Genomic DNA, 21,992 nt, shown 5'->3' with positions numbered 1-21,992 from the left:
GACCGAGTTAGAGCTTAATCTTAATCTGATTGAGATGCTGCAAGTTGACTTGAAAGAAATATTGTCAATAGGCTACTGTCACAATGCACTGCTATCCTGTTCCCTCAAAATGAACCAGTGGAGAGTGATGGTGAGTTATACAGAGCTGCATTTTATTTTTAATAGTTTGTGATACATTTACCTGACATCTGTTTGAATAACACTATAGCAGATACAACATAGATTGATAAATCAGGACATAAGAAATTATGACAAAAACTAGTTTTAAACAGTTTGTACAATAAAACTTTAAAGCTGTGCATTAGTGTGTTAAGCTTAATTTATTGAGGGTTTGTTTTTTCACATAACAGGAAATAACAGGAAATCATAGGTCTTTATAATTTTAGCCATAAATATGTACATATAAAAACACAAAAATCATAATAATCGACTCCTTCTGTTGTTCACAGCATCCATCAGTTCCATTACTAAAAGTGGATTCAACAATTTCATGTGTTCCTATTTTTTCATACCATTCTTAGATTCCATTTTTGACTCAGAAACTGATTCTCTCTGACCTGTTTTCTTTTTAACGTAGTCCTGTAAGCCTTGCAGCACAATGTCAGCATAGAAAAGCTTAAGGGGAATAGACTGCAGCAACCAGGCCTAAATGAACAACACAAAGACATCCATAAGGATAATTCAGTCTGTTAGCATATAGTGCCTTGTCCAAACTCTTCAACTTTTTCAGCAATTTCTCATGTTTCAGCCACAAAATTCAGTGCATTTTCTTGTGATTTTATCTGAAAGAAATATACAAATTAATATGTAACAGTGAAGAGGACATGTTTCTGCCAGCGAGCTTTGCACATAAATAGACTGAAATTTTAGTCCATTCTTCTTTGCAAAAATATCAATAGCCGAGTCAGAATGCATGGAGAAAGTTTGTGAATCTTCAAGTCTTACCAGGGACCCAAGGCAAGTAGTTGCACCAAATCTTGTTTTGGAAGTGTCAATGTGAAGGGGGTTGATAATAACTTCATGACACTTTGAGATGTTTACATGAAAAGCATTTTTTAAAAAAAACAAATATCATTGTTTTTTCCACTTTGCAAATATACATTTTTTGCCTTATAAATAAACATGAGAAAATGCGGAAAGTTCAAGATGTTTGAATACTTCTGCAAGGCACTATTACTTGGTATCATGAGATACTTTTGTAAATTGTTTTACCAGGAGTGTGTGGCAGATAGTGCCGTTGATTTTGTCTCCAGCTCTGAGGTACTGCAGGGATGTTTGTACAAAGTATTCTGGCAGCAGAGTCACAATGTTCGTTTTTTGGAAACCCGCCATCCGAGTGGAGACCCCGAAAGGAGCCACAGCCTGAGAAAATATTCAGAATGTGCTTCAGGTTCACAGCAAACAGTTTCAGCCTATTTGTGGTCCAAAGTTTTTCGGAGAAAGTCTGAAAGAATATTATGATACCTGTATGATGATCCCTCTATCTTTGTACTCTGCTTGGAGACATTGAGAAAATCGCTCCACAAAGACCTGGACAGCCCGACATTCACGCAAAGATTATAAATGATCCAATCAGATGACCTGCAAAATATCTTAGATGGATCATTTTACCTTCGATGCAGCATAAAGGGTATAGAGTGGAAAGGGAAAAGAAGCAATTCCTGAAGCGACATTGATGATCACCCCTTTATTCCTACAGAGCCAAAGAAAGATTCAAAAATCAACAACTGGAAACATATTTGTGGAAAACTGAACTGCGTTGAACAGCATATTATAATAAACTCTGTTAAACATTACATCTAATGAAGAAAACATGGGTAGGAGACCTGTTCTCCATGCCTGGGAGGATTATTTTGCACATCTGAAGACAAATGAAAACAAGGTCAGATTCGAGAGAAATGAGAGTGTACAGCAAGCGTCTATAGACTGAGGAAACTGTCAGTCAAATAAAAGTTAAATATATTTCTCTTTTGTATTTTAAAGAACTGTTTGAATGTCTGTTCAAATCATGACATAACAGAAACTCTCTTACCTTGCACAATGTTTTCACATTGCAGTTTATCACCTTTGTTATTGTCTGAAAATACACATTAACATCTGTCTCAGTAAATGGTTCCGGACTTTAAGATCAACTTCAGAACATTTAATACTGAAACAAGTTGTTTTACATTTTATTTTAAAGGAAATTTTGTTTATTTTTAGAAAGACCCCTGAGATGAAACCACCCTGAAAGTGTTGAATCAATCACCATGTTGTTTGTCTTGTGTATAAAACTAGAGGATTAATCATTTAAATTATTGGGAGTTTCACTTTTTGAATTGAATTAGTGGGGGGAAAAAAACTTTTAAATTATATTCTGGTTTCCTGAGATGGACCTGCTATGCATTTAAATAGAAATATCACAGCTCACCTACTCAGTTTTAGATATTTCAATTTTCTCTTGGGACAAGTGGATTTACTCAAAACAAACATCTTTCAAAAATAATGTGTTTGTATCTGTACATGTGCATGTTAATGTCAGGAGGATACCAAGTTAGTTCCTAAAAATTCACATGGGTTCTCATGTACGAGCTTTTGAAGTATCACTGACCTTGTCCAGATCCTCAGATTCGAGAAACTTACAGGGGATAAAGGTGGGGAGCACCCCGACGTTGTTAACTATGTACGGGGAGACAAAAGATGTTGTTTTGGAGAAAGAATTATCCTTCATAATTATGCTTTGAATATGAAATAGAGGAAAAAATAGGAATGTCTGACCTAAAACGCCAATGTTAAGGTCTTTTAACTCTTCCTCTATTTTTCTGAAGACATTCTCTTCACTGAAGTCTGCCACAATCACCTTCACCCTCTGTCCTGTGGTTTCACCTGAGACCAAACACTGACATTACTCTGAACAATAGCTATCTATAAAAATGATTATTCATACATTTGTAGATGTTTTGCAACTACAAACAAGCAAGTGTTATGCCTACCTATTTCCTCTGCCACCTTTTCCAGCGTGGCTTTAGTTCGACTCATGATGACAACATTCATTCCTCGGTCAGCAAGCTGAGAAGTAGTGTGTGACAGTTAATCAGGAACAAAAATGTTCACATGCAAATATTAGTGAACAGAGGAAAGGTAAGTATATTTAGGTTGCAAATTTAAATGCAAAAAAAGTTTATCACATTGTTTAAACAGTTACTTACTGCAAATGCATAAGCTCTTCCTATGCCTTCTGACGCACCAGTCACCACTAAAAGAGAGGAAGCAAAGATTAAGATGTTCAAGTTCAATCACCTGCTTGTATCTGCAGCTGTTTACAACTCAACACTAGGGGCGCTGTCACTCCCCACAGAGCTCCTGAAGGTCCTTCCAGCACTGTCAGAAAGACGTTGGGTCCCCGTTTCAGAAAGCAGGATTGCTGAAAATCCTGAGTCAGCTTTTTACCGCAACTTACTTCGTGAACCATCTCTGCTCGGCAGCAGGATTGTTTGAGGAAATCCTGAGTTTATCCTATCATTTTGCTGGCACAAGGAAAGTGTCAGAAATGGTGTTTCCTTTCCTGTGGGAGCTTGTAAATGTTGGTCAAGATGTATTCTCCATCGGAAGAGGGTGATCACACCTCGAGTAGGTGTTTTTCATTTCCGGACATATTTAAGGCGTTACCGTTTTCAATTTATCGCAATGAAATTTCCGCCTGAAACAAAAATTGAAACAAAGAGGCCATTCTTTGTGCTGCTTCGGTTTTTATACCAGCTGGATGCTGTCGAGAATGTTACTGTGCCACCTAAGCTGATCAACAGCAGAGGTGGATGTGGATCAATTAGGCAACTCGTGTCTATGAAGAGTGTGTGTCTCCACATGACATGAACACATGGGGTTCTATCTTGGGCATGTGCTTTCCATTAAAGAGCTTTTTCCTGTTTTATGTTATTGGTATTAAGCACAAGTTGTTCAGTTTTAAGTGAATTTTATTGAATAATGTAGCCTTTTAAACAAGAGCCCTCCCACCATCGGACTGTAGATAATTGTGAATTGAAACTACAAACACTGTTGGTATTGCAGCATCAACAGTAATGCCTTTTTTGTTGTTAGGGTTAAACTGTTGTTAGTTTACAAATCACTGAACGGCTTAGCACCACAATACATTAAAGATCTGCTGTTGTTGTATCAACCTTCCAGACTTCTCAGGTCTTCTGGTTCTGGTCTGTTCTGCATCCCCAGAACCGGAACCAAACGAGGAGAAGCAGCTTTCAGCATCTATTCACCACAAATTTGGAACAAACTTCCAGAAAACTGTAAAACAGCTGAAACACTGACTTCTTTTAAATCTCGACTAAAAACCCACCTGTTTAGAATTGTATTTGAAATGTAATCAATTACAAATTTATTGATGGAACTTGACTTAATGCTGTGTTTTGATTGTTGATTCTATCTTGCATTGTGTTTCTGTGTTTGTAATGATGTAAAGCACTTTGAAATGCCTTCCTGCTGAAATGTGCTATACAAATTTGATTTGATTTGATTTTTTCTTAATTATGTTTTGATATTATCCTTTTGCCATCATTGAAATGTATAATTCCAGTGGTAAGCAACAATGCTCATTTTAAGGTTCTTAAAGTGAGATTCTCCTCTTTTGAAAACCCAGAGTATCAGAGAGCTGGGTAGGTTTATTCAGAGTAACTGCCTTCTCAGAGCTTGTTAACCCTCCTTTCTGAAACAGGGCCCAGGACTGCCTGTGTTAATGTTTGTTTACACTTCAGTCCATTTTGTTCTTACTCACTGTGCTAAAACATCATGTTCCTCAGCTGATAAAATGTTTGCTGAGAACAAACAGAAACTGTTTGTTTCCAAGGCTCACAACATAACAACACTCCCCTTTTGGTTCTAACAAATGAATAAAATTGTATATATATACATATATATATATATATAGTTCGGTTACTCGCTTTTTCATGATAGGTTTTCAATGCAAATGAATGAATTTCAAATCAGTTCCTTGAGGTGTGCAGTCATTCATTTCTGCAACGGCATTTTAATCTGGTGGGGAACTGGACTTTAACTGGGTCATTGTATTGTCTTTATTTATTTACTTTTTACTGGCTCTGTTACGCTCTGGCAGATTACTTTGGGCAGTTTTACAGATAATGAAAAGATAATGAAAGTCCATTTTGTTCTTCATGAATCAAACGAGTGTGTTGTTGTTCAGTGTAGTGGAAAGACACGAGAGTCAATTATTGCTGTTTAATTGTTCTGCTTTGATCATGGGTTGGCAGCAATGGACCATTGGAAAGAAAAGCAAAAGCTGTCTTGTCTTCCAGTAAAGATCTGAACTTGAAGGTTTTATTTTTTCTATTAAAATATCTGGGGAAGCCTCGCTTTTTATTTTGACTTTGCCTTGAAATCTTTGTAATTGCTTTCGGAAACCGTCAACATGAAAAAAGAGACTGTTTTGAATTAACATGGGCTTGATACAACTGTCTCCCTTTGCAATCTTGCATCGCCTACTTTTCTCTGAACATGATTGAAATGCTCTTTGACAGAGAGCAAAGGTTAAGTTTTTCTTCCCAGATTATTTTCTCTAAAGTATGTTACTATCAGATTTTGAGCCTTAAAGTGAGATGTTGCATTCAATGAAAGCCTGTTTTTCCAACAATTGCAGATGAACAGGCCAATACGGAGTAAACACATGCCAGTAGAATCACTTTATGCATGACTAAATCCCAATTAAACACTTTCTAGTTGCACTGAACATCCAGATGTTAGATGGTTTAACCGGGGGAACTGACGTGTACAACATGCTGCAGAAAAACAAAACAATTGCTGGAACATGACAACAAACAGATGCTGAGAAAATACAAAGACAGGAAGGAAGAAGGCCCCTTTAACTGCAAAAACAACTAAGAAATTAGATAAATCATTAAACATTCCATGATATAATTCAACATCAACTGTTTGTATCAATTTAGTAGCCCTTCATATCACTTAGTACCCATGAAGTAACACTCAGCTGCAAAAAGCTTAGTGACTCCTTAATTACACTTTATTACTGGGACTGTTTAATGGAAAATCAGGGTAATCAGTTTCAGGGGTTTGAACTTTAGTTGCAAAAGAGCTTCTTTCTCAACAAAATGGGCTACAAAGGTTATATTTTCAAAATAAAAATAACAAGAAAGACAGCAAACAGAGAAAAATTCTGTAGTTTATATTCCTGATTGTTACTCACAATTAAACAACCACATTAAAATGTCTTTTTAAAGCTGTAAATGGTAAATGCCACTACAGCTTTCTACATTTGACAAGACATGATTAAAGTGCATGGAGCTAAAACTCCAGGAGGTTGAAAAACAATAAAAAAATATTTGGCTTGAGGTCAATGTTTTTTTATTGTCTACTCTGCAGTAGTTATTTCAGAATGCTGTCGCCAAGAGGAATTTTCCCACATTTCTCACTTGATGATTCATAATGGATGACAAATGATCTCAACAGGTTCACAGCAGGAGAACTCACCCCAATTTGCAGCGCATTACAAAAGTATCCATACTTCTTTTGAGTTTTTCCCACATTTTATCACAACTATTATGAAGGTCTAAAAACAATTCCTAAACATGCAATGTGATTTAAGACCCTGCAAATACAAAATTGCTTCCAATTTGTGTACAGCAAAGCAGTTTATTTTAGTATTTAAGCATACAATGTCTTGAGAAAATATTGAACCTCCGTTGAAACTTTTTATTTTGTTTTATCACAACAAACATCATTGTATTTTGCTGATATTTTTATGATAGAACAACACAAAGTAGTGTATAACTGTGAAGTTAAATGAATAAGGTAGTTTATTTATTTATTTATTTTTACAAATTACAGCATTGTGTACATATGTATCTAGAACCTGTACAGGGAATCTGGTCAGAGCTGATTTTTTTCTTTATTCCTATGGTAAAACCTGGTGGGTTCAGTATCTTGTTGTGTCAACACCTTTATTCAGTAGGATCAGGACTGATGAGAGTATTGCTGGAGATAAACATTGTAAAATTTTGGGGTTAATCTGAGACTTGAGACTGGGGTGAAGGTTTACCAACAACCCCAACGAAGGGGCAGAGTAACAAGCAAAGGAAAGGTTTTATATCAAAGCATGTCCATGTTTTAGAATTGTCCCATTAAGCCTAAATGCAATTGAGAATTTAAGGGATCTGAATAGATTTGCAAGGTAAATACATATGTAAAGCAAATGTATTCAGACCCCTGAATACAAGAAGGAGATCATATGCATATGATCACTTGCATATGACCAGTTCTGACTATTTTATTGTAAGACAAACCACTGAAAATCCTCCAAATACATTAGCCAGCGTCAAGTCATGCGACAAGAGGAAACATGTAGAACATTTAGCAACAAACAGTGTACATTACATCTGCTCTCTTATTCTTTGTACACAACAAAAGAGCTGTAATGTTCTGCTGTTCTGCGACAAAAAGAAAGGAGGGAAAACATAACAAGTTTCACTCGTTCTACAAGTTTCTGGAGAGCTGGCAGTACTTTTTTGTACATTTAGCCTGTGCCAGTGAGATCCTACTGCTACACGCATCATTTTCTCCATCGTAGAAAATAAATTGCAAATGTCAACATGAGTTTGCAAGATATGTCCTTAAATTAACAAAAAAATTCAGATTAAATGCGAGAAATGTATTTTCGGGATGGGCATATTCTGACAGAAATGCAAACCTATGCAAATGAGGCTTTAAGTTGTCAAAATAGGACTGAATGCAGAGGTATGTGAAGCCTAGAACATACTGTCCTGGAAGTTTTTTTCTGTGCTGGAATGGAATGAGATTGTTCTTTAGAAAGAAAAATCAGTCTAGCATTCTGTGTCTTTCACAAGACCTCCTCCTGCTCTGTGGGAAGCTGTATAAACTCTTCAGAAGCTGCCAAAGTAAATCACTCAATTTTGTTTAGCTGCTCTGGGATCAGCAGGGGGATTTCAATGGCAACTGAGGTCTGAGGCCTGAAACAGAGCTCTTAGTGCTTGTCGTTGTGTTCAAGTAAAATTGACATTATTACCAACTTTTCAGGTTATAGTTATTGGATCAGCTGGGGAATGCAACAGAGCGTGTCCTATATTCGCTAAATCCCCTATCAACAAACCCTGGAGGTGCTTTATAATTTGGGTTCAGAATCTTCTTCTTATTCCAGTAAGTTTTACTTTTCCTGTGGTTTTTTTGGCTCAAGAATAAATCAGAACTCAAGACAAATCATCTGTTAGAAAAGCTGAGCTTGATTTTACTTATTAGCACTCATTGCTTTAAATGCAAATGTGAACAGTCGTCTAAGCATGCATAAACTCTTCTGAAGCAAAGTCAGGACATGCATTTCAATGATCGACATTGCACAAGTGTGATCCTGTGGAACAGCAAGAGGTCTAAACAAGCCTGAGCTGGATGAGCCTCTTTCTGCAACATTTCTGCACCCGAGTATTCCAGCTTCAGGTGACCTCCAGCACAATGCTCTGTTTGTTGGGCATCATTTACTCGCAAATGCTACGGTGCTCATTTTCACTATGTGGCTGCATTCATGAATACAAAATTTTGAATTATTTTTGTCCAAATGCGGTGAAAACTCTCTCACCTGCCCATTCTCCCATAGAAGTGAAGAAGGTCTTTGACAGAGGAAAACACCATTTAGGAAAAAGCATCCTACTGAAGAGCACCAGCTTCCCTCCATAGTAGACGACAACTGCTGCACCCAGCAAAGTGAATATCAGCTCCAGGAAATCCATGTTTTTCTAGTGCAGGGAATCAGGATTTAAGCCTTCCAGCGTCTCCGTCTTGCGTCAGTGGATTTGTTCAGTCTGGTATTAAAGACTGAAAGAAGGAAAAACTCTGCCAGAAGACACTCCCCCTTTGACAAACTGTTCACACACACGCACAAAAACACGTTGTGGCACAGTCCATCTGTTTGCCTATCTGTCTATTTATCTATCAATCAATCTAAATATCGACACATTTATCTGACAAGAGGTTTGTTTGCTAGGTAGCTCAGAGACGTAGACGCTTCTCTCAAAGTCAGTCCAGCTGGTTCAAAATTGTTTTCTTTGGTATGCTATTTTGTTTAATAGCCATCTGTCACCCCTGTTTGCTTCACAGCCGTTTTTTCTTGAGGACTCGTATATGTCAAAACATTTCTCTTGCTTTCCATTGAAATGTGACAGGACTCATTTTCTCTGCTCCTAAGAAATTTTCCATGTTATGACATTTGCAAGAATGATTTTTTATGTTTTTTTTTGTCTCTTGTGGCCTTTAGTTTATTTCTTTGTTCTTTTTTTTTGCCAAAATATCTTTATTGAACATTTTTAGCAGTTTAAAAAAAACACAGCTTAAACTATCAGTAAGATGTAGCTAAACAGTAATAGCACTATGTTCAAACCAAATACAAACAAATCAACAAAGTGCCCCTCACAGAGTCCTGATCATAATGTAAGCCACCACAAACTTCACACATCATCTCCATATCAAGGCATCAAATACAACAGTGCACTGAAAAAAATAACTCTTTGGATGAACATAAAAAAATTATGGAAAGGATTTCCACCTGATTACTTTGCTTTATTTCAGCACCATGTGATTCTGTTACTCCTATTTAAAGCAAACATGTTAGGTCAACTTAATTTATTAAGGTTATTCCAATGTAAAGCAATTGTGTTGGCTCAACTTATGTTATTATGGTTATTCTATGGGTGATTCTAAATCAAACGTGTTGGCTCAACTTAATATATTGTGGTTATTCTAATTTAAATAAAAGGAGTTGGCTCAACTTAATTTATTATGGTTATTCCAATTTAAAGCAAATGTGTTGACTCAATTTAATTTATTAAGGCTGATTCAACTCATTTACTATAGATGGACCCAATGTAATTTAAAAGAGCCAGCCCAATTAATTTGCAATGTTTTGGACAAAATAAACTTGATTAAGATTAATGCAAATTTAGAAAATTGCATTAGTTGAAACCAACTTTCTTTTTTTTTCTCCAAAGAGTTTTTGCAGCGCTAGTGGCTCGTATTTTTTTGCGACAGTAGGCAGACAGGAAAGAGGGGAGGACATGCGGCAAAGGTCACCTGGAGTCGAATCAGCAACATCCGCGTTGAGGACAAAAGCCTCCAAATGTGGGGCATGCTAACCCCCTGCGCCACCACAGCATGCCTGAGAAACCAACTTATGCTACAGTGGTACCTTCACACTACTCAATTAAGTTGATCCAACTCATGTAAATTAAGTTAGCTCAACAAACATGCTTCATGCTGAAAGAAAGCTATTTAATCGTGTGGAAATTCTTTCCATGATTTAATTACGTTAATGCAAAGACAATTTTTTAAGTTAAATTACGTTAAGTGTGGGGCGTGCTGTGGTGGCGCAGGGGGTTAGCCCGCCCCACGTTTGGAGGCCTTTGTCCTCGACGCGGACGTCGCGGGTTCGACTCCCGGTCCCGACGACCTTTACCGCATGTCTTCCCCCCTCTCCTCACCCTCTTTCCTGTCTGCCTACTGTGGAAAAAATACGAGCCACTAGCGCCGCAAAAACTCTTCGGAGAAAAAAAAAAAAAAAAAATTACGTTAAGTGTTTTAGGACAGGATTGGGTCCACCATCCGGCGTCTCAGGGGGGGGGAAGCGGTGCAGCACCAACACTGTTTATAGTGGGGATGGTGTGCTGCTGACCTCTACTCGGGACGTTGTGGGCCGGTGGGCAGAGTACTTCGAAGACCTCCTCAATCCCACCAACATGCCTTCCACTGAGGAAGCGGAGCCTGGGGACTCTGGGTTGGGCTCTCCAATCTCTGGGGACGAGGTCGCCGAGGTGGTTAAAAAGCTCCTCGGTGGCAGGGCCCCGGGGGTGGATGAGATCCGCCCGGAGTTTCTTAAGGCTCTGGATGTTGTAGGGTTGTGTTGGTTGACGCGACTCTGCAATGTCGCATGGACATCGGGGGCAGTTCCCCTGGATTGGCAGACTGGGGTGGTGGTCCCCCTGTTCAAAAAGGGGGACCGGAGGGTGTGCTCCAATTATAGAGGGGTCACACTCTTAAGCCTCCCTGGCAAGGTCTATTCAGGGGTCCTGGAGAGGAGGGTCCGTCGGATAGTCGAACCTCGGATTCAGGAAGAGCAGTGTGGTTTTCGTCCTGGTCGTGGAACGCTGGACCAGCTCTACACCCTCGGCAGGGTCCTGGAGGGTGCATGGGAGTTCGCCCAACCAGTCTACATGTGTTTTGTGGACCTGGAGAAGGCGTTCGACCGTGTCCCTCGGGGAGCCCTGTGGGGGGTTCTCCGGGAGTATGGGGTACCGGGCCCTTTGATACGGGCTGTCAGGTCCCTGTATGACCGGTGTCAGAGTCTGGTCCGCATTGCCGGCAGTAAGTCGGGCTCGTTTCCGGTGAGAGTTGGACTCCGCCAGGGCTGCCCTTTGTCACCGATTCTGTTCATCACTTTCATGGACAGAATTTCTAGGCGCAGCCAAGGTGTTGAGGGGATCCGATTTGGTGGCCTTAGGATCTCATCTCTGCTTTTTGCAGACGATGTGGTCCTTTTGGCTTCATCAGATCGTGATCTGCAGCTCTCGCTGGAGCGGTTCGCAGCCGAGTGTGACGCGGCCGGGATGAGGATCAGTGCCTCCAAATCCGAGGCCATGGTCTTGAGCCGGAAAAGGGTAGAGTGCCTTCTCCGGGTCAGGGGGGGTGTCCTGCCCCAAGTGGAGGAGTTTAAGTATCTCGGGATCTTGTTCACGAATGGGGGAAGAAGGGAGCGGGAGATCGACAGGCGGATTGGCGCAGCGTCTGCTGTCAAGCGGGCGCTGTACCGGTCCGTCGTGGTGAAGAGAGAGCTGAGCCAAAAAGCGAAGCTCTCGATTTACCGGTCGATCTACGTTCCCACCCTCATCTATGGTCATGAGCTTTGGGTCATGACCGAAAGAACGAGATCGCAGATACAAGCGGCCGAAATGGGTTTTCTCCGTAGGGTGGCTGGGCTCTCCCTTAGAGATAGGGTGAGAAGCTCAGTCATCCGGGAGGGACTCAGAGTAGAGCCGCTGCTCCTTCACATCGAGAGGAGCCAGTTGAGGTGGCTCGGGCATCTGGTCAGGATGCCTCCTAGACGCCTCCCTGGTGAGGTGTTCCGGGCACGTCCCACCGGGAGGAGGCCCCGGGGAAGACCCAGGACACGCTGGAGGGACTATGTCTCTCGGCTGGCCTGGGAACGCCTCGGGATTCCCCCGGAGGAGCTAGAAGAAGTGGCTGGGGAGAGGGAAGTCTGGGCCTCCCTTCTGAAGCTGCTACCCCCGCGACCCGACCTCGGATAAGCGGAAGAAGATGGATGGATGGATGGATGGACAGGATTGGGTGAAAGGGTAGAAGGAACACTCAACAATTAGAAAACGTACAAACATTTCAAAATAGATAATTAGGGGTTATTGTATTTCCATGCTGTAGTTTTTACAGCCATTTGTTACAGTGCAGTTCTTAAATGCCAATAGTGCCCTGCAGAGAAAAACAAATATCCATAGTTTAATGTGTAACTAAAACCGCTTGTCATGAGTTGGTGGTGTTGAGGTGGTGAGGCAGACGCAGCAGACCCAGGTAAGATGAATGATTGATTTTAATAAAGACAACACAGTCCAATCAACAGGCAGCACGGCTGAGCAGAAGCCAGGGCTCGACGCCGGTAGCAACCGTTAACACGAATGGACAACACGAATGACAGCACGCACATTAGACGAGGACCCGACAAAGAGCAGACACACAGGTGACACTAAATACACTGGGTGTAATCAGGGAACAAGAAACACCTGGAAACTAATCAAGGGGAGAACAGGACAACACGGAGACACAGAGACACCGAAAACTCGAAATTAACACACAGAAAACACAGAACACAACACCGCTTTGAAGTTTTCCCAGCCGCAAAACAGTTATGTCGCGTGATCTTCCATAATCTCGTGTGATCCCCTGATCTCGCTAGACCCTCTTCGGAGGGAGATCAATCTGACTATAATGAATCATGTTATCTCAACATGATTAAAATTCATAAATGTTAAGTTGTTGAATTTCTTGTTTATCCAACATGATTTTATCACGTTTTCGTTTCAAACATGAAATTATTTAGTTAAAAGTACATTATATTCTTTTGTTAATGTAATAACCCCTAAATTCATTTTTTTTCAGTGTGTATGTAACTTAAGAGAATTGCTAATATTTAGAAACTGCAGTGTACGCCTCTTTAAATGACTTATACTGTCGTCAGGCATGTTTACATTTTTAACATACATAATGAAGGGGTTCTCAAAACACTCAAGGAAGTCATAGTGGCCTTTATTGAAAGTGATCTGACAGGAAATCGGGCTGTGAGAAAGGGGAAAACATGCAACAACATGAAACAGGTCCACAGGTCGGGATGTGAGGCTGTGACGGGTGAGTGTAGGACTGAGGCCTACATGGGTAGCACACTTTACTCCTATGCTATCGCCATTCCCCCACAAGCATGATTAAACAAAAGAATGTATTAATTACATTTAGAAAAAACTATACCTCAGTGTCTGCTTAGAGCTTGTGGGGAAATTATATATTACAATGCACCTCCCTGCATTTTTTCATTAAGGTCTACTAACAATTCCTTAACATGTAGTGTGAATTGTAAGTCCAGTGCATACAAATCTTCTTTATTTTAGCTTTTGAACCTACAGCATTTTCCAAAAGAACATTTTTGTCATATTATGTGCACAAACTTCAAAGTGTGATTTAATAGGATAAACTAATAAATAATGCAGAATTTCTACATTTGTTTGAAAAATAAAAATCTGAAAGGCATAGCTCATCAATAAATACAATTGTTCTAAGCATGTAAGTAAGTAATTAAAATATGTATTTATATTTTAATGAAGGAGTCAGACAAACACACCTGCCAGGTTATAGATGCACAGTTGAAACCAGATATTTAGATACACTGAATAAAAAGACACAAACACATAATTTCCTCATTGTCTGAAGTTAAATCAGACTAAGGTTTGTTAGAATTAGCAAAATCATTTAAATTTGCTAAATGCCAGAAAACTTGACAAGAACATTTTTTAGAAATGTTTTTTTTTTTACATTCCTCAAATTCAAAAGTTTATGTCTATTTGGTCACTATCCAGGATAACTATCTTCTGAACTGTATGACCTGGATCAAACCTTTTGGGTTTCCTTCCACAAGCTTCTCACAGTACACTACTGGAGTTCTGGCTCATTCCTCCTTACAGAGCTGGTGTACAGTAAATGAGTCCAGTTTGTTGGGCACCTCACTCATGCATGCCTTTTCAAATCTTCCCACAACTTCTCCATGTGACTGACATTGCGGCTTTGTGATGTTAAGCAGAGACAAGAAAGTTGGTCATAACTGATGAGAAGGTATTACAGAAAAATACTGGATGAAAAGATCCCACACTACTTAAAATTGGGACAGTGACTAATTTTCTGACAGGCCAACAAATCTCAACGTACACCCAGAGCCCTATTAGAAAAGAGAAGGATTAGCAGAGCTTGTCAACAACTGATGGGGTCATCCAGGACTTGTGGCTGGGCAATGTCATCTCTTGTGCCCAGAAATGGAGATGATAGAATGTTATGACAGTAATGAGACTGTCATACAGCAACAATCTTTGATCACAGAAGAATTCCTGGCGTCTGGGCTACTTAGTTGACTTCCAGGAAAATCTTTGCCTTCCTCGACACTTATTTCTCCTCACTGACCCCTAAGAAGTTGTTATCTGCCTACTTAGTCACTTGATTAGCCAATTGGGAAAATTTGTCTGTCTGCTTGTGGTCATTTTGTCCTAGAGGTGCAATCTGTCAACAGTGACAACACTGTTTGTCCTTATACTTTTGTATGACCCTTGCTGCTGCCTGCTTGGTTTGGCACAATGAGAAGTGTCCTTAAGCGGAAATCTATTGTAATGGTCATGCTTTTGATCAGTTATGTTCTTTTGTGTGTCTACTTTCCTCAGCTCATTGTTCTGTGTTGCTAAGTGTTTTCTGAGCTTCTCCATTAATTTGATAGCTTATGTTAAATTGATTTGTGATTAAACTTAATTTTTGTTTTCGAACTATTTATTTTGTGCTTTTGTGGTTTCAGTTATTGCCAGAAAGAAGGAGACAATGATGAAGAAAACATCCAAAGGCAGAATACAGAAGACATAGCCAAGGAATTTGATAATCTATTGAACAGTAGGTGCAGCCAAACCAGGGATGATATTCTCAAAATCAAGATAACCGTTCAGTGTATTACCTCAAAGTAGTAGTTTAGGATCATTATGTAGCACAATTGGGTCGCAAACTGACTATGAGCGTACATTCATAACCATGATGAAAAAATAGTAGGGAAACAAAAAAGTCAGGCAGCAGCATAACCAATGTTTCCAAAATCAAACAGGGACCAGCTTATACATTGTAATAAAAAGTGAATCATATGAGAAAAATTCCTGAGAGGAATAGAAAAATTGCAAGCAAAAACAAACTATGAACTATGACAGATACCATCTCTTGGAATGTGCTTGCCATCCCAGAGCTCCTCCATGTTTCCAGCCAGTCAAGTTGTGTTACAGCTACTCGTCTAGTCAAACAGAGAGCCCTCAGATGCTGTTGTTTTCATTCAGATCATTTGCTTTTGATAAGGCACAGCTTTCAGTCTTTGTTATTTCAATTGCCAGGCTGTCTCGACTTTGTTTTCATTTTCCTGTTTGAACTTCATGAGATTTGCTCCAACTGAAGTGCTTTCTACCTACCTGTATCTCACATGCCCATGCACATGCAGGTTTCTTTTTGTTATGCAGGTTCAGCTGTCACAGAAAACCTTCCTGATTGGCTACTTGGAGGCTGTAGGAGACCCGCAGAGGATTGTCAAGCCAATCAGACGTTAATGAGGCCCACCTACACCCAGTGTTGTATAAAGTACTGAAATCTCAAAGTCAAGTAAAAGTACAAGTACCTCTCCAAAATACGACTTTGGTAAAAGTCGAAGTCACTGACTGAAATGTTACTTGAGTAAAAGTCTTAAAGTATCTGAAACGTCTTGTACTTAAGTATGGAAATTACTGTAAAAATGGATGTACTCAAGTAATGTAATGAAAAGTACAAGTAAAAAGTAAAACAAGGCAAGTGTGAATGACATTTCTTATATTTTGGTAAACTTGTCAAATAAACTTAAAATAATGTACCCAACCAAGTGCAGACAAAATTAAACCTGCTAATAAATTGTTCCAGTTTTAAAGAGTAGCACATGTTAATGGTTTGTGGTTTTGAACTTGCATGCCTTTCCTATATTCGTTAAATTTAGTCTAAATTGCTATCGCTATGGCTTCTGTCCCCCATTGAACTAGGGTGACCAGACGTCCTCTTTTTCCCGGACATGTCCTACTTTTCAGACCTAAAAAGATGTCCGGGGGGAATTTAAAAATTGTCCGGGATTTTGGTCAACTGCCTCAAACACATTACATAGCTTACAGTGCATTATAGGGCACGGCGCTGCGTGTCACGTAATCCCTGAGCCGCGTCAGTGCGGGCAGCACTCTGTACGGTGTTCTGATTTCTGATTTCCCCAACAATGGGAGAAGCGAAACAGGTGTATCCTATTGGAGGTGATGAACAAGCCCAGGCAAGCAGGCTACGGACTTTGTTCGGTAGCCTACTTGCTAATCAGTAGGTGGGGTCAAAACACTTTGTTTCTCTCTCTCGCTTTTTTGTAACGAGTAACTAAACCACACATTGAAAATGTATCGGAGTAAAAGTACGCAATTAAGTTCGGAAATGTAGTGAAGTAAAAGTGAAAGTCATCAAAAATTTTCATACTCGAGGAAAGTATGAAGTACTCCAAAATATACTTAAGTAAAGTAGTGAAGTATTTTTACTTCGTTACTATACAACACTGCCTACACCATATAAAAGGCTCCTGAAACCGTTCCACCAGTGGGGCAGTTAGTAGGAAGAGGTTTTGTTAAGCTGTCCCCCACCTTTGGTGATTGTAACGGCTTTGGATAGTTTTGAGACATTTTGTTCTTGCTTGTTCTGCTAAGTAGTTTGACTCTGCTTTAGACTGATTTTATACAAGCTAGAAGCTCTTGTTTGGGAGGTTTGGTGCTCCCTTTGTGTCCTTTCTTTTGGGTTGTTTTTAGTTTACTTTAGACTGACTTGTTTGAACATTTGTAATTTAATTTGCACTTAACAATTTTTGAATTTGTTAATACTTTTCTTTTGCTTTAATTGGGTTGAATTGTACTTTGTTGTGGTTTTGTGAAACCATCTTTTTTTTGTAATAAATCATTTTACATTCCACTTTTTTTATTGTGTAAATAAATAAAATAAGATGTAACTAAATTAAATGCAACTTGAGTTCAGTAGTCTGGTGGCTGCAGGGGAGAAACTGTTTCTCAGCCTGGTGGTCTTGCTCTGGATGCTCCTTAACCTCCTGCCTGAGGGAAGTGGCTGGGACAGTCTGTGACAGGATAGATGGAATCCTTCATAATGTTGAGCGCCCTCCTCATGCATTGTGATGTGTAGAGGTCTATGGTGAAGGAACGGCTGCTCCCCACAGTCCTCTGTGGCGTCTTAACCATGCTCTGCAGAGCCGTCCTCTCAGTAGCAGTGCAGCTGCCATGCCACACGGTGCTGTAGGTGCAGAGAATGCTCTCCACCACACAGCAATAAAAGCTCCTCAGGACTAAGCTCCCAAGTCCAACTCTCTGCAGCTCCCAGAGGAAGTAGAGATGCTGGTGGGACAATAGGGACAGGGACAATGGTGGCAATCTTTAAGCAGGTGGGGACAGATGCCAGTGACAGGGAGGTGTTGAAGATGTCTGCCAACACCTCAGACAGCAGATGTGCAGAGTCCCTCAGGACCCACCCAGGGATGTTGTTGGGACCTGCAACCTTATGGGCTTTAATTTCCTGGAGGGACTTCCTCATATCTGCTGTGGTCACACAGAGGGGCGTGTTACCAGGTGGTGATATAAGTCTGGTGCTGAGGGGAGACTTAGAATCCTCAAAGCAGGCATGAAACTTAATGAGTTCATCTGGCAGCAAGGGGTCCCTTGGGCATTGTGTATCCCTAATGTTGTAGCGTCCCTAGCTTTCAGCAGGGACGCTAGAGCTGAAAGCTAGGGATTCTGGTTCGCTACCAGAACCCGAAACCCGAACCAGAAAGCTGATGATGTCTTGTTGGTGGTGACATCATCAGCACACTTGGACATGAAGCCCAGAACAGAGGAGGTGTATTCCTTCAGGTCCACCTCTCCCTCATAGCCGCCTCTTAGAAAATCTGTGCACTGAAAACAGTCCTGGAGCACAGAGACTGCATCCCTGGGCCATGCAGTGACTCTCTTCTTAGTTGGCCTAATCCATCTCATCAGCGTAGGATATGCTGGCTCCAGCAGCATGAAGATGTGGTCGGAGAGGCCAAGATGGGGGCGAGGAAGAGTTTTGTACGCACAGTGAATGTTAGTGTACACACAGTCCAGAGTGTTGTCTCCCAGTGTAGGAAAGGTGACATGCTGGTAAAAACTAGGCAGTTTGTCCGTCAGTTTCATGTGATTGGAGTCCCCCACAACCACATGAAACACCTCCGAGGCCTTTATCTGTAGTGAGCTAATGGTGTCATACAGCTTCTTCGATGCTTTGTTGCCATTAGCACCGGGCGGGATGTAAACAATGGTGAAGAACACCACAGTAAACTCCCGAGGTAAATAGTACCGTCGACAATTCACTGTCCTAAGTTCTATCTCTTCAGAGCTGCAGCTTTTGACCAGTCCACAGTAACCTTCAATCATAAACATACAGAGTCCTCCTCCCCGTCACAGTCCGGTCACAGTCCGCTTGGAATAACTGAAGACCATTGATCTGGAAGGCTGAGTCTGGCCTGTTGCTGTTAAGCCAGGTTTCTGTTAGACAACTAACAGCCCAGTTCCTCAACTCTATAGAAGCACTCAGCCTCAGATGTAACAAATGCACTTTGTTATCCAGTGAGCGGACATTGGTCAGAAAGAGAGTTGGAATCGGTGGCTTCCTAGCCATCAACTGGGCCAACGCGCTTCCCCCTCTTCTGTTTTCGGGCAGATGGTTTCCATTTGACTGTTGTTCCTCGCAATCTGCTGCGCCAGTCCTTTGTCCTTAGGAGGCGCTCTCTGCCAAGTGTGGATTTCAGCCGCAAAGATATATTAACAGACAAGCTGTCTCCAATAGCCATCATTTCGGCCGAGCTGTAATTTAGTTGTCAATATGTGCAGCTGAGTAGGTTAATTTAGGGAAGAAAAATCTACAAGATGTACATGGATGGGTATTACAGAGAATTATCCTTCCTCCATTTAGGTTATTGATGTATGAAGTTGAAGAAGAGTCAGTGAGTTGAATTCTTGAATTCCATTTATTAAGACTAAAATACAGCACTGGTCTATTTGTTCATGCTATCCTTAGGGCCTAACAGAGCAAAATGGCATCTAACAGCAGTTCTTAGTTCTCTCTGTTGGCCTCTATGTAAGCTACTCCCTAAAGAGGGCGTTCCCTAGTGTGTCATTTCCTTTAATCTTAGTTTTGAGGGCATTCCCTAATGTATCATTTCTTTTAACTTTGCAGTTGTGCTCTGTATATGTGTGTGCATGTATATACGTGTGTATATATCTAAAAGAGATAGAGGAAAATAGAATTATTTATTCTCAACAGTACAAACAACAAGCAGATTATTAAGAAGCAAAAAAACCCCAACTTTGCAAACAGGCATGTGTTATGTTTGAAATGAGCTGCAGAATAGGAGTTCTAAATTAAAAAACAATTGCTAAAACAATTATAATTGCATGTTCTTTTTACATAAACTGAATTCCCATTTTAATCAACAGTTTCCAAATTGAAATATGTACTAATTTAAGTATATTGTGATTGTAAAGTATTTGAAATTTAAAAATCAACTAGTCTGTTTCCAGTTCACTAGAATTTTACAAAATTTGACAATTTCACTTTCTTTGGAGTATTTAATTCTAAGTTTTTTGTTGTTTTTTTTTTTGCTTGTTTTTGTTCTACAAATTATCTGGTATAAGATGATAAGGATGTGTACCTTTTTATAATACACATTTTTTTGTATTATAAAGTTTTATAATACAATCTTTGTATTGTATTATAAAATCTAGGAGTAGGACTAGGGTGAGAGTGAGTTACATCTCCGTCCAGTTGATGGCGGTAATGCACAAAGTCTGTAAACTGCCATAAAACGCAACAAAAGAAGAAGAAAAAGAAGGGTGCGAGTGGTTCTTGGAGCCTAACACATTAACAGTGGTCCGTCCCCGCCCCTTTCTTTTTGCTGCAGCGAGGTGTACTTGGAGTACTTGAACACATTCGGTTCTTGTTAGTGAACAGAGCCGAGAATCCCATGACTGAGCACGCTGAACCTCATACGTCATCACCATGCGCCAGCTGCAAGTCGCGCCATTCCAACCAGCGTGTTTCCATCGCTCGTTACATTGAAACGACTGGCAGAGCTTCTACGGTCGCCACTGTTACTACTACACTTTCACTTTTCGTTCGGATTTTTTGAGGTGAGACCTTTTTACTCGTTTTTAAACCTCATTTATTCGATTACAGGACGCATAATAAGTGACCAGTTTCAACGTTGACGCACGGCCGCGGGTTTCTGGTTGAAGAAGTTTAGCTTGCTAGTTAGCTCAAAGTTAGCTGTGATGTTTAGTGATGTGTACATTGAATAACTCATTATTAAATGAACTGCTTGTATTTTATGAATTAGTGACATGCGGAATGGTGATGTGAAGCAAGCTGTCATGACATAGCTGTCGGGATTCTTTTCCGAATCCCGACAGCTCATTTTTGAATATGAACATGTCTTAGAGCTAGTTTAGGTCTCGCTCTAAAAGAACATGACAGTTTTATGGACACGCAGCATTTTAAGCATTGCAATAAATACTCTAACAGAGGTCTCTGGTTAAGTATACTCACAGTATAAGGTAACAGACCGAAGCATCTGATGATGATGATGACGATGACATTCAGCAAGGGCTGTGTTGTCTGCAGAAAGCACAAGACATTAAACTGTCTAGCATCCGATTAACCGCTTGCGTTAGAGCAATGTTTACGTTGTGGCACACATTGGATGAAAATGTGTGCCACACAGTTGAAGCCAGACAAAAAAGCTAAATGCATTTGCAGACCTTGCCTTGGACATCTTACCGTATAAAATAATCAGCGGGATTTCAAAGCAAATACCAAAACTGCATATACCCTTGTGAAATCATTGTTTGTAAATATTAATATACGGTGATTCATCTAAGTCTCGTTTACTTCTGTTTTAGTTGGGGCTCAAAACTGTAAAGAATAATGCACTTACAATACAGTTGTTGAATATTGCATAATTTGGATTTAGGCTGCAACTGAGCCGTCTTTCCCTTACTATTTGGTTTTTTCCCCCTCGTCCTTATGTCCACTTCGTTCTCTATTAGTTTTACAGTTTTAGCTGCCTATAAAAATGCAGTGATCCTCATAATTTGTGTCTTCAGCCATTCTGAAGCCGTTTACCTGAATTTGGGAGCCCAATTGTATTACTTTGTGCTACAATTGAACTTGCATTGCAGAGCCCAGCTGCCAATCTGAGTGTTTGCTTGCGGAGCAACAATGTTTAGGGTTTGATGTCTAAATGGCATTAACTTAGCTCCCTAGAACCAAGCCATACCCTGCAAGCATTACAGGCACATTTCAATAAATTAGAAAATATTCAAATGTTACAGTTATTATTACTATTATTAAACTGAAATGTTTTTCAGTTGACAATTTTAAAAATGTGGCTTGTAAAGGTTTATTACTCAAATAGATATATCTTAATTTTTTAAGAGTTTATTTCAGCTGTTTGTTTAAGGTATTTTAGAACAGGTATGCATCCACAAGTTGCAGCACAGTAGCACTCAAGGGCTGGAGTTGGATACTTTTGCTTTAGAGTTTAAAGTTGAGAG

General features: G+C 40.1%; 2 protein-coding genes across 3 annotated transcripts in view; one reads left to right on the top strand and one right to left on the bottom strand.

Annotated features, from left to right (window-relative positions):
* Nucleotides 1-130: 130 nt before the first annotated feature.
* On the bottom strand, nucleotides 131-8,842 carry hsd17b3 (hydroxysteroid (17-beta) dehydrogenase 3). 2 transcript variants are annotated; one of them, XM_032578436.1, is made up of 11 exons: nucleotides 8,609-8,841; nucleotides 3,189-3,235; nucleotides 2,973-3,048; nucleotides 2,758-2,865; nucleotides 2,591-2,658; nucleotides 2,033-2,077; nucleotides 1,827-1,861; nucleotides 1,612-1,693; nucleotides 1,465-1,530; nucleotides 1,213-1,362; nucleotides 131-645 (listed from the first exon to the last, which is right to left on the bottom strand). In XM_032578436.1, exons 1-11 carry the CDS (start codon nucleotides 8,757-8,759, stop codon nucleotides 499-501), a joined length of 975 nt encoding a protein of 324 aa, XP_032434327.1. In that variant the 5' UTR covers nucleotides 8,760-8,841; the 3' UTR covers nucleotides 131-498. The 2 variants fall into 2 exon arrangements, with proteins under 2 accessions (XP_032434327.1, XP_032434326.1); XM_032578435.1 differs by having other exon boundaries at nucleotides 2,591-2,865; nucleotides 8,609-8,842.
* An 11,468-nt stretch (nucleotides 8,843-20,310) lies between these two features.
* ipo11 (importin 11) overlaps nucleotides 20,311-21,992 on the top strand; it is a 111,386-nt gene continuing 109,704 nt past the window's right edge. Inside the window, exon 1 of the mRNA XM_032578936.1 lies at nucleotides 20,311-20,570. The gene's annotated coding sequence lies outside the window, so the exon portion shown is untranslated. The remainder of the gene's footprint in view (nucleotides 20,571-21,992) is intronic.

Source organism: Xiphophorus hellerii, chromosome 12 (assembly GCF_003331165.1).
Source record: "Xiphophorus hellerii strain 12219 chromosome 12, Xiphophorus_hellerii-4.1, whole genome shotgun sequence".
Lineage (NCBI taxonomy): Eukaryota > Metazoa > Chordata > Actinopteri > Cyprinodontiformes > Poeciliidae > Xiphophorus > Xiphophorus hellerii.
The sequence above is the reverse complement of the archived record's forward strand: the minus strand, read 5'-3'. Positions and strand labels throughout refer to the sequence as shown.